This window comes from Rhyacophila brunnea, unplaced genomic scaffold (genome assembly GCF_057557595.1).
Source record: "Rhyacophila brunnea isolate RB1 unplaced genomic scaffold, BYU_Rbru_1.0 scaffold_3, whole genome shotgun sequence".
NCBI lineage: Eukaryota > Metazoa > Arthropoda > Insecta > Trichoptera > Rhyacophilidae > Rhyacophila > Rhyacophila brunnea.
The window spans coordinates 42,773,535-42,785,927 of record NW_028232965.1 but is presented as its reverse complement, the minus strand read 5'-3'; the positions used below and the strand labels follow the sequence as shown (position 1 = coordinate 42,785,927).

At 34.2% G+C, this 12,393-nt stretch overlaps 1 protein-coding gene across 1 annotated transcript; it reads left to right on the top strand.

The window, feature by feature from the left end:
* Positions 1-6,467: 6,467 nt before the first annotated feature.
* LOC147068390 (uncharacterized) lies at positions 6,468-8,982 on the top strand. The gene is made up of 3 exons (XM_085952977.1): positions 6,468-6,683; positions 7,233-7,998; positions 8,574-8,982. Exons 1-3 carry the CDS (start codon positions 6,620-6,622, stop codon positions 8,974-8,976), a joined length of 1,233 nt encoding a protein of 410 aa, XP_085809103.1. The 5' UTR covers positions 6,468-6,619; the 3' UTR covers positions 8,977-8,982.
* The last annotated feature ends 3,411 nt before the right edge of the window (positions 8,983-12,393 follow it).

The window sequence follows — 12,393 nt, the reverse complement described above, 5'->3', positions numbered from 1 at the left end:
TTGCTATAAATTTCCGATGCTTTCTGTCGGATCTGCCGAATGGGTTCGCTCAAATGAACATTGCCACTAGAAACACTGTTCTAACGCGATTACAATAAAGGTAATATTGCTATAAATTCCCGATGCGTGATATCGCATAATGGAAATTGCATTCGCATGTGCGAATGAAGCTATGCGCGAATTTATTTGCTAGCTAGTGTATTGAGTGCGATGTCCATTAATAATGTCATTGGTGCCATCGCGTTCGGCTGATGCAAGTTTCCAATGGGCGGTAACGAGAGGGAATGCAGTGTTAAGATGCTGAAGCGGGGGGAAACCGCACGCTAGCTTACAGAAGTCAGACTCTAGGTACGTCAGTTTATAAAGAATGTCTTTATTCAATAATATAAGGAAATACGTAGGTACTTACCTAAATGAGAATATTATTCAGAATGAGGTAATTGCTTTAATATCTTATCTGATACCTATTATCTATAACACAATTTCGGCTTTTTACTTTGAAATCGACCTGTGATATGTATGAATAAATATCGAATATGCCACCTAATGACTACTGTAAATGTCACTTGGATAAAACCATTTATTGTGAATACGTTTGATCAACGCCGAAAAGGTAGATAGGTAGGTACCTACCGCCCACATAAATATCTTTGTAGGTAAATATGTATCGAAGTAGGTATCTACCTATCTACATTACAAATGTCCCGATTCTAAGTATTTTTTGGTATTTATTATTGGTAGGCATATCTACCAAATAATAGTATAAACTATAAATTATTCGCTGTTTTTAATAAGTGCTATTATGATATCTCTCGAAACACTATTATATTATTTGTCCTGAAACATTGAGCTAAATAATATAGGAAATAGGTTGAAACCGGCATACCTAGGTAGGTATATACGCATATTGAAGCGGTAGGCAATTAGCTAAGTACCGAACAATAAATGGATGTGAATATTTTTATGCACTGGATTCGTTGCATTTGTTCTCTTGTATCCATTAGGCAGCGACGTCCCGTGGGGGTAGGCAGATAGAGCGTCGCTTGGGGGCGGCAGTTATCCAAAGGGCGGCAAATCGAGGAGAATCATTGGGTATATATAGATAGCTACCTAAACTTAGTAATAACGGAAATATCTTTCCATTTAAAAATTCAGCTTACTGGTTGGAAACAAAATAATTATATATTAATTAGTTACCCAGTATAAAAGTTTTAACAGGACTATTTTTTTTTGTTCGCGATGTCTAGTTTACTTCCGTTGTCCTTGGACGTCACGTTCTTGGTGAACAGCAAGGATACGTGCATAGCTAATTTAAAATTTATCCAAATATGTTTGCCAGTTACTCGCGAGCTTGGAAGTTGTGGGGTGTATTTTTAAATGTACCTAAGTATCTGAAACCGTAAACTCGCAATATTGTCTATTGACGCAGATTTAATTGTATACTTATATCTTGTTAGTAATGTATCCATACAACACATTTCATGATGATAAAAAGTACTGTATAAAAAATGTGGCGGCATTTTGGCACTGCCTAGGGGCGGCATTTTGTCTAGGGACGTCACTGCCATTAGGAAATATTCTAAACAATTTATGTAGGTAAGTAGTATCTACATTCTACCCAGACACTCCACACATTGAGTTTAGCAATAAACATATCACATGCGGGTATAACTAATTGCGTTCACTTATGTAAGCATTATTGCGAGCTGTTGCATCCACACGCGGCCATCGAATCCGAATAGCTTATTAATAGATATATAGTTATAATTATTAGGGTTGATAGTATTCATTTGTGTCATCCGCGTTGTATATTTTTTAGACATAGGTACCTACCTACCGCATCAGATTATCAAAGCAAAATATTGAATGCTCCAGATATTTTCACCAATTTATGAGTACCATGGGTTTTCAATTCGCCAAAGTGTGTGTCGAGAATTCGAGAGGAGTGGAATCAACCCGTTGATAAGGCAGTTAGACACTCAAATCATCCGGATCAAGATTCTCAGTTAGGTACGAGGTCCTGATGAAGAATAATAACAACTAATATTCCAGTGACGTCCAGTGGGGGTAGGCTGATTGAGCGTCGCTTGGGGGCGGCAGTTACTCGAAGGGCGGAAAATCGAGGAAAATTATTCGGTTGGTATATATATATAAAAAAACCCACGGTGGCCGTGCGGCTTAAGCGTTGGACTATCACGCCGTGGGTCCCAGGCTCGAATCCCGGGTCTGGCAAGTACACATATTGTTTTTCAATTTGTGTGTGTCAGGGTATGGACCTAATAGGTTGAGCAAGTGGCTGACATCCATTTCTCGTAAAAACAAAATCTGTTAATGCAAACCTCCACTTTGTGGAGACCCATATGATCTTATTAGGATCGGACATGGTCGAAAGAAAGAAAAGAAGCATTATTTAAGTATAGGAAATAAAATTACTTAAATAGGAAATAAAAATAGGAAATAAAATTACTCTGGCGCTATTCATGGCCCATCTTTTACGAAGTAGGTACCTACCTATTGATTTTTTTACTCAAAGTTTAATTTTAAGTACCTGGTAGGTATTTTTACTGAATACTTTTTACTTCACAAAGTAGGTCGGTAATCTAAAAAATTTATGTACAAGAAGACTTAACTTTTTTTCTAATGAAATATGCACCGAATATGTTTATTACTAGAAACAATAAAAATGTCGGCAAGTCGACAACACTCAAAGGCAAGCGCGTGCAGGAAAACGGAAAGGTAGTAGCTAAAATAATGTATTTAAAATGAATTTTTAACTTTGCTTTGAATGTCATAAACTGAATTGTTAAGTCATAAAGAATATCTGCTACTTGTAGCTCCAATTTACTTTCTGATACCGCTCATTTTTATTACAAGAAGAAAATCAAAATCACTGTCGATACTGTACTAGGTAGGTATATCTCGTCTGTAAGAAAGTTGAGTTGTTTATAGATATCTACTACCTACCATGGTAAAATAACTTTTCACACAGTAAGTAGATTTCATTTGATAGGTATCGGATACCTGGTACCTATCCATTATTCTACGTACCTACCTAGTACCTTATAAAATCTAATCCCAATAATTAATTCTTGTTGAAATAAGTAGCTATTAATTTCACTGCATCAGTGACATATCTAGACAAAATGCCGCCCCTAGACAGCGTCAAAATGCCGCCCCATTTTTATACAGTATTTTTTATCATCCCTTTCATGACTCTAATATCTAAGAAGTAAGAAATGAGTTTTATGGATACATTACTAACAAACTATATACCACTAAATCTAATTATTTCAATGCCATCTCTACTCCATACATACATACATTTAAAATACACCTGACAACTTTTAAAATTCGCGAGTGACTTGTAAAAATATTTAGATAAGCAAATTAATTATGTAAGTATGTACCTACCTACTTATAAAATATAATATAACCTAAATATAATTCATAAATCTACACGTCTTATTGCCGGTCATCAAGGTTGACATCCAAGGACAACGGAAGTAATCTACACATCGCAAACCCCACAAAAAATTACAGCCCTGTTAAACCTTTTATGTTAATTAATACATTTTGTTTCCAACCAGTGAGCTGAATTTTTTAATGGAATAATATTTTCGTTATAACTAAGTTTATGTACCTCTCTATTTCTGTATAAGTACGTCCTAATGATTCTTATCGATTTGCAGCCCTTCAAATAACTGCCGCCCCCAAGCGATGCTCAATTTGCCTACACCCACGGGACGTCACTGTTGGTTACCAAGCCGGTGGATAAGGATTATATGTTTATTATTTTTTTAATAACATTTATCCAGATCGGTAGGTACCAACTTACATACTTTTTTTTCTAGATGCCTTTATGGATATGTATATATAGATTTAATATCAAGGTTTCTTTAAGGACGTTGGCATGTAAACTACTCTAAACTACTATGAAAATTGTGCCGGCTGAGAAAGATGCCTTATCGAAAACCATTCGTCTACCGGGTCTGATTTGAATCCGGCCAGGGCCTATGAAACCACCTTGCAAAAACCCTGAAAAATTCTTTGTAGCGCAAGGCGGTAGGAAGGTAGGTACATACGTGCCTAGGTATATACCACATTATGGTACCGCACCACATAATAAGAAGAAAAAACTAAACAAGTTTACTATGTACCTACCTACCTATTACTATCGTAGTATATTCTTGGGTTTTCACCGTGTCTCCTTCTTCCTTCTTTACTCGACGTTTCGGGCTCGTTGCAGAGGCCATTATCAAGAGATATGTTTTATGATGAAATGTGGTGTAGGTTATACTACGATAAAAAACAACCGTGAAAGCCTCAAACATTATATACCTATTACTATTCCATTTATTAAGTTGGAATAAGTAGTACAAAACTTAAATCCATTAGAATTATAATTACTTATATGTCGTGGGTCCCTAACTTGGTCTTGCAAAATGCACATGTTATTTTATCAATGTGTGTTTGGACATCTAGGTTCTAGACCTAATAGGTTGGGCAAGTGGCTAACATCTATTTCTCGTAAAAAACAGTTAATATAACCTCCACTCTATGGATGCCCATGTGATCTTCTTAGGATCGAACATGCTAATAGAATTGCACATGTCTTAAAAAGAATATTATTCTTTTATTTTTATAACTTTTCAGCATTAAGCTTCTACGATATAGTACCTACTACCTACGTAGGCTATGTATAGAGTGATTGACTGATGTAGGTACCTACCTAATAAAGTTCTTACTTACCTACTTCTTGCAGAAAATAATCCATTCTTACTTCTTACATTCTTAGGTACCTAGGTACCCATACCTACCTCCATATCAATATCGAAGGTAAACACAGTAAATAGCGTAGATATGAAAAGAGTTTAATTTCACAACAACTTTCAGTGTAGAAAAATGCACTGGAATCAATTTCACAATAATTTATGTAGAGTCATCCATTCTCAAATCCGTCTTACAAAATCATAGCACGAAATAAATGAATGAGTTTTAAACCAGACGGTTGGAGCGGACCATTTTTTGAGTTGCTCCGCTCCAGCTCCGCTCGGGACCTAATACTTGCTCCACTCCGCTTCAAGGTCTGCTCCGCTCCGGGTAAAAGTTTTAATAAGTATCTACCTACCTAGGTATTATATGTAAGTAGATACTAATATGTAGGTACCTACCTACTGACAAATTTTAAAAAATAAAAATATAAGTACCTAAGTAGTTTTAAAATAATCGTCATTTTCATTATTAGATAGATACCTAATTCTATTAAACAAAATACGGCAGCATATCGTCTCTCATTATTTGCTTCTTTTGTCAAAAAAGTGAGGTTATTTATCACTCGACAGTGTTGATGCATTTCAAATAATTCCAGTGTTCAAAGTGTCAAAATATACTTACACAGTGCTCCGTGCTCCTGCTCCGAGCTCCTCACCAACGCTCTGATTTTAACACCACTGCACTACTTAATAATACCTACTTCGTAGGTACATGGCAGCGAATAACTAGGAAACAAGAGGAATGGATCTTTGTAAATTCTAATTTGTCAATAAATTTAGTGTTCATCCTGACCAACCCCCTCACCAAAAACATTACTCTTGTCTCCCGCGATTCCTCGCCCTATCCCCCATGAGCAAAAGGCCGATTTGTTATTACCTACTTATCTATCTGCATGACGCATATGTTCTAGGATCTAGCATCTCCAGACAAAAATAATAAATAAATAAAGGTAGATAGATACCTACCTTATTATGTTTAGAATATTTTCGTACTTATTGAAATTATTTGTAGGTACTTGTCTATCTAAACTTAAAGCGTACCTAACGTTAAATATTCGCTTAGTGATGGTTTTCGCCACGTAGGTACTTACTATTTATTAGTCGACAGTGAACTGTATAAGTATTAATATAAGTATAGATAGGTACCTAATACCTATTCACTTTTGTAAGGACGGAAACGTTACTGCAAAGGGTGGCTAATTCGATTCCGGAAATTTATTCAAATCGAAATATCAGGATGGCGGATTTTAAATATGCACAACTCGCGCATAATTTCCGCGATGTCCCGCTGGGCGGAGTCGTATCGGGCCCAGCCAATGGGTGGAGCCAAACTTCCGAAGAAGCGGCGGCGCTTTTGATCCCCACTGCGGGGCATTCCCCCACCACCGCGGAAGGCCCGCTACCGACATCAGTTCGGGCCCTACGCAAGTAGCTCAGCCGAGTCTCCCTGCCCACGAACCAGTTATCTTCAGAACCCAACAAAGGTTACACACGGTCGATGTAACTGCACAACTTCTGTAGTAAGCGATATGCTTCTATCAAAGCGACGGACATAGTTGTTTTTTATACTATCTGCGTCATAAAAACTCGCCAATGTATCATCGATTGTATCAATTCTCCTACACATAGATGTTTTTATTCAACGTTTTAATAGCGCTGTGTTTTTGGACTGAACATTATAATAATATTATTTAAACTCAAGTGAATTACTGTGTGACTTTTCTCTTTTTAAGTGTTAATTTATAAGTCATACATATTGACAGTTTTTTCTTATGGTTCTTCCGTAGAAGTGAATGTATACTTAAGTGACTTTATACTGTGAACAATTTGAACATTTTTCTCATCCGATGGCGTCAGATAATATGTCTGACGATATTCTACACATTGAAGACCAAATTGAAAAAGCCAGAGGTATGTAAATTACCATGTATTTTTATTGTAATATGACTATTAGATAAGTGTAAAAAATATTCACATTTTTTAGCATAAAATATACCTAGGTAGGTACCTACTTCATAATGATCACAATGTAGATTGTAGCCTATTAGATAGGTACCTACCTACTACAATAAGAAACACTTTTTTTTATAAAGAATGGCTTTTCCATGCATTTATCTACCTACCTTACTAACAACTAATACATTTTTAATTTTGACATGGTTTATAATGAATTATTGATAGTTAGGTGCCTATATAGAACGGACTATGACTATAGAATAGATATAGAAGTTAGTTGCAGGCAGGTAACCAGTAGGTAGGTAGTAAAAACAAATTGCTTGTAAACTAATTTTATAATTATAATTTGGAAAGGCACCCACGTTTATTATATTTTTTTTGTGAACATTATGTTTTATAATATGAACATTTAATTTAAAAGACTATTGACATTTTATCTTAGTTATAAGTATCTAATTAGGTACCTACATATTATTAACAAAAATATTTTATTTTTCTAAACAGAATATCCACCGGATTATCCAGCAGAGGCCCTTGTAAAACGTGAGCCCTCAAGCCCACCCTTACCCACACCACCCAGAACACCACCGCAAGACTCTTACAACCCTCATCCTGCACTGCACCCCCGCACACCACCAGACACCGTCACCCATCAGCGGAGGACCCCAAACCAACACCATCAACACCACCTCGACATGATGGCGCAACACCATTGTTTGGCACAACAGCACCAAATGTGGTTGGCACAACAGCCTCACACCATTCAGCCATCGCACTCCGCCATGTATCCAAAGAACCACCACTCCTTACCAGTATTCCCGTCTTATGAATCTCCGAAAATTCCCACAATACCAATCAATCATCCGTCAAGTTATCCACCAGCCCAACACCATCACACACCTGCATTCTCAGCTTATATGCAATCCCAAATCGGCATTCCACCCACCGCTTCATACTCAAACGGACTTCCTGCTATTTTGATGAACCAGTGGATTCGCAACGCTGCATTGTATCATCAAGCTTCGAGAGGATATCCTCCAGTTGACCTTCAAAAGCTGCACCCTTCAGCGCGAAACCCTGGCCCGCCTAAGCAACCTGGAGCGCCAAGTGTGAGACCGAAGAAACAGTTTATCTGCAAATACTGCAATAGGCAGTTCACTAAGTCTTATAACCTGCTGATTCATGAAAGGACGCATACTGACGAGCGACCATACTCCTGTGACATATGTGGGAAAGCCTTCAGAAGACAAGACCACCTTAGAGATCATAGGTTGGTATTTTTAATTCATTTCATCCCTACTTACCCATACCTGCACAGCACGCTTATGTCCGGAATATACCTAATTGAGTTGATTAAACATAATCTAATATTTAAATTACTTTGGTAGATACCTATATGATAAAAATGTTATATTTTTAGGTGACCTGTCTTATTGTTAAATTTGAATAAAATTAATATCTTCCTAGGTATTTTCAGATGCAGTAAAACTTTTCAAATATTAATAAGAACATAAAACCTATAGGTACCTATCGGGTAAAAACGATTCATTTCAACAACAATGAACAATTAAATGATTGCAGTAAATAATATATTTATAGCAATCTGCCAAAGAAATATAATAGGTAGGTAGGTAGATACTTATTCGAAATAATAGGTCAATCGAGTATTTAATTCCAATGTGTTTTTTGTATATATTTATTGTGAATAGGTATGTATAGGAACCTAGGTATCTACGTAAATTTTTATCTTTTCTCAGACAGTTATAAAAAGTAATAATTAACTTCGCACAATGCCAACATGAGTGACAGACAAACATATTTTCTTATTTAGTTTTTTTATTCCAGATATATTCACTCGAAAGAAAAGCCGTTCAAATGCACAGAATGCGGCAAAGGATTCTGCCAGTCTCGCACCTTAGCAGTCCACAAGATCCTGCACATGGAGGAGTCACCTCACAAGTGCCCCGTCTGCAGCCGGAGCTTTAACCAGCGCTCCAACCTCAAGACCCATCTTCTCACTCACACAGAGATGAAAGGTCACATGGACGGATGTCCAGAAGTGACTTCCACCAGCCAAGGAGCCGATACTCCGGCCCTTTTGGACTTGTCCCAAAAGAACGCATCATCTCCACCCGCCATATCAGATATTGGTTTAAGTCCGCCGTCAATGACGTCGTTTAGGCCAGTGCAGCCGTCGACAGTGAAAAAATCTCTCGGTTTCTCCATAGAGGATATTATGAAAAGATAGACAGCCAAATGGGTATTTTAGTTAATATTATAATTATTGTAAATATAAATAGATATTTATTGTAGAGCGTTCTGTTTTACCAAAATTGTACTTTAATTTTAAAGTTTCTCAAATTAAGTTTAGTTAATTATTACTAAGTAGGTATCTATAGGAAAAAAAACGAAAGATAAAATACTATAATCATTATCATTAGTTGAAAATAGTAGAACTGAAAACTAGTAATATTATTTTAAATAGGGAAGTTGTTTAAAAAAATTGTTTTTCTTTGTGTTTTAACCAAAGCAATACAATGTTAAATAAATCACAAAAAGTTTTTTCTGTTTTATCTAGGTTTTAAAATATGTCTTTACTAAAACAGTTTTGCAAAGTAAATTACTTATATTCCTAAATAAGAAATTATCAGACAACATGCAACACACTAACCTTGTCAATAATCCCTAAATTCTTTTATTTTCTTTAATTGAGATAAGACTGTCGAAGCATTTTTTTTAGTAAAATTTCATGCATACATGGGTAAAACCAAAACCGCGTCCAGTGCACATTGTAATCTTTATGCTGGCATTAAGTGCTGTTTTATCTTATTATTTTAAGGTGTACCCATTGCTTAGTCTGAGAGGTCAGATTATAAATAAGTGACCCATCCCACGCACCTGCCCTGCCTTATAAGTGCAACAGCCTCCACTTACAGATAGCTTTACCTTACTAGAAATGTTCGCCCACTTTGCAAAATCAAGTTTTAATTTATGTTAAGTCTCACAAAAAAGTAATAATTTGTCTTTGTTTTTGTGATACCTACTGATATTATGCTTTTTATATTGAATATGAAAACTCGACATCAAAATGATACAAATTATTAAATATGTTTTCAGTTTAAAAATACCATAATTTTCAGTGTGTAATTAACGGAAAAATAAGCTGTTGACCTCCATTGGTGTTAAATAAATTAAACAGCATTAAAGTAACACTCAATAATAATTAAAGATTATTTCCTTGTATTGTAATGTTTCCTTAATTCAGAATGTGTTTTTTATTGTTTTTATAGTATCATTAATTGATTAAAACGACACATTATCAGTTAAGGAATACGAAAATAAGAAAGCCAAAAGATGTATTTTTCTAGTTCCTCAATTCAACAGGTGTGTTTAATAATCCAGCCAAAGATATTTTGCCAAACAAAACTTTTTAAATGAACCAAATTGGCGTGTTGATTTTGAGTAACATTACCTATTATACCCACAGAAAAGTTTTAGCTTTGTATGTTACATAAAACTTCATGCAAAAAACCACATCATCAAAAAATATTCCATTTCATTTATCAAAAGAAAAACATGTCACTATAGCTAATAAGATATATTTAATAATTTTTCAATGTTTTTTTACAAGACTGATATTATTCAATTTAAGTTTTTGATTGAAAAATTATTTAAACTACTTATAATTTTTGTTCAAATATTCATTCCTAGTTACCAATACCTCTGCATTTTCAATAAATCATTAACATTAAAATTTAATGTGATAATTATGATTTTGTTGGTAGGATTAATTTATTTTAGACTTACCCTAGGTAGGTTGGTAGTTACATTTTTGTACCTATGTAAAAATATCGCCTTAATTCCTACCTGCACATTTTTTTAGAAAGCTTTTATCATTAAATATTGAAGCCTACCTACAACTGAGTAGGTAGGTACTTAGGTACCTACCAACTCTAATAAAATTCAATACCTGCAAAAATAATAAAATGTGGCTACCTATGTATAAATATAAACTGCATTCTTTATTTTGCTTCCTATTTAAGATTTGTCTAGTACAATTATTATGATTTTTCAGTATTACTTATTTTAATATTTATTATAAAATATTACTGCCTATGCTATAGTTTTACCATGTAAATAAAATGCGTCCTATCCGAATATTGTAAATAAACCTTTTCTGTAATTATATTGATTTTATCTGATATCTTAATGTACGTGATTAAACCAAATGATAAATGAAGAAATATATTATAAGTAAATTAAACTATAAATATTACCTACTCAATGTTTTCTTACAACACCATTTCCAAACTCATCCTACCGCCTTCCCCTAAATGACATGGGTTTAAACCCAAACAAGGACCTGCTATCCCACAATATAGCTACCTATTAATACACAAACAAGTAATTAATTTTGTATATAAACAAAACACAGATAATATGCCTCATTGCCTGATAATCTCGCATAAAATTATATCAAAATATGATATTCACTAATTGTATTAATATAATATTATGTGATAATAAATTAATAGATAATACTTATATGTAAAAAAAATGGAATATACCTATTAGGTACATACATCATTTTCATCCTAGAGCCGGGATGCACACTTATGAAGCAAACGCTCTACTTAACAATATTTGGAAAATTAATACTATCGACCGAGGGTAAGTATGTAGGTAGGTAGGTACCTACTTTATAGAATTTGTATTTAAATTCTAATTGATTTGAGTTTTGTACTAAAAATAAAGTAAAATTTCAATAATATTCATTTACCTAGGTAGGTACCTACATATATACCTACACACATAAATATCTAGGTATCGCCAAAGAGAGAATTGTATTTTATTTCGAATCTATAAAATATTTTTATAGATACCTTTATTAAATACCTAGGTTCCTAACTACATACCGAGGGATAATAATAAAATTATTCTATATTTAGTTAATAAATATTTTTTTGATGTTATACCTACTTCTTTTTGCGCGTTTGGGAAAACAGATCAGAGTGTATTTTTAGCGTGTGACGAAGTTGCGCGCGCCGATGTAATGCCGGGTCCACACTGGCAACCTCGTTAGATTTTACGATAATTATGTTAATTATCGTAAAATTTAATGAGGTTGCCAGTGTAGACACGGCATAACACATAATTTATTATTACGCATAGTGTCATTTAGTTAGTCGTTCAATACAACCAAGTAAAGAGCACGTGTTGTAAACATAACCAATATTGTGTCATAATAAATATTATATACTTATGTTTAAAAACAAATTTCTGGAGACTAACAGTCTACACTGTTAATTTATATTCATAAAACTTTATTTATATTGGAATGTATATTTATTTTTCATTGTAAAGATTGTGTATCAAGATTAGGAGCTATATTTATGTAAGTATTATTTATGAGTGAAATTATATATCAAGCAATAAATAAATTTTGTAAATGTTGAGTTTGTAAATAATTTTAATTCATCATGGGTATTTCTGAATCGATTATAACCGCTGTATGGCAAAGATGAGTTTTGATCCTATACAATAATTAAATTATCATGTGCTATATGAGACACAGGTGAATCGCGTACGTTTTCATCAACCTAATTCACTGTAATATTAATAGACTCAGGTAATTTCTATAAAACAATTTGGTTCTTGTCTATTT

What these genes read in the sequence shown, in the direction of transcription:
- LOC147068390 (XM_085952977.1), top strand. Translation starts at nt 6,620, where the DNA reads ATGGCGTCAGATAATATGTCTGACGATATTCTACACATTGAAGACCAA. An exon ending in CCAAATTGAAAAAGCCAGAG is followed by an intron (nt 6,684 to 7,232) that starts GTATGTAAATTA and finishes TTTTCTAAACAG; the next exon opens with AATATCCACCGGATTATCCA. An exon ending in GACCACCTTAGAGATCATAG is followed by an intron (nt 7,999 to 8,573) that starts GTTGGTATTTTT and finishes TTTTTATTCCAG; the next exon opens with ATATATTCACTCGAAAGAAA.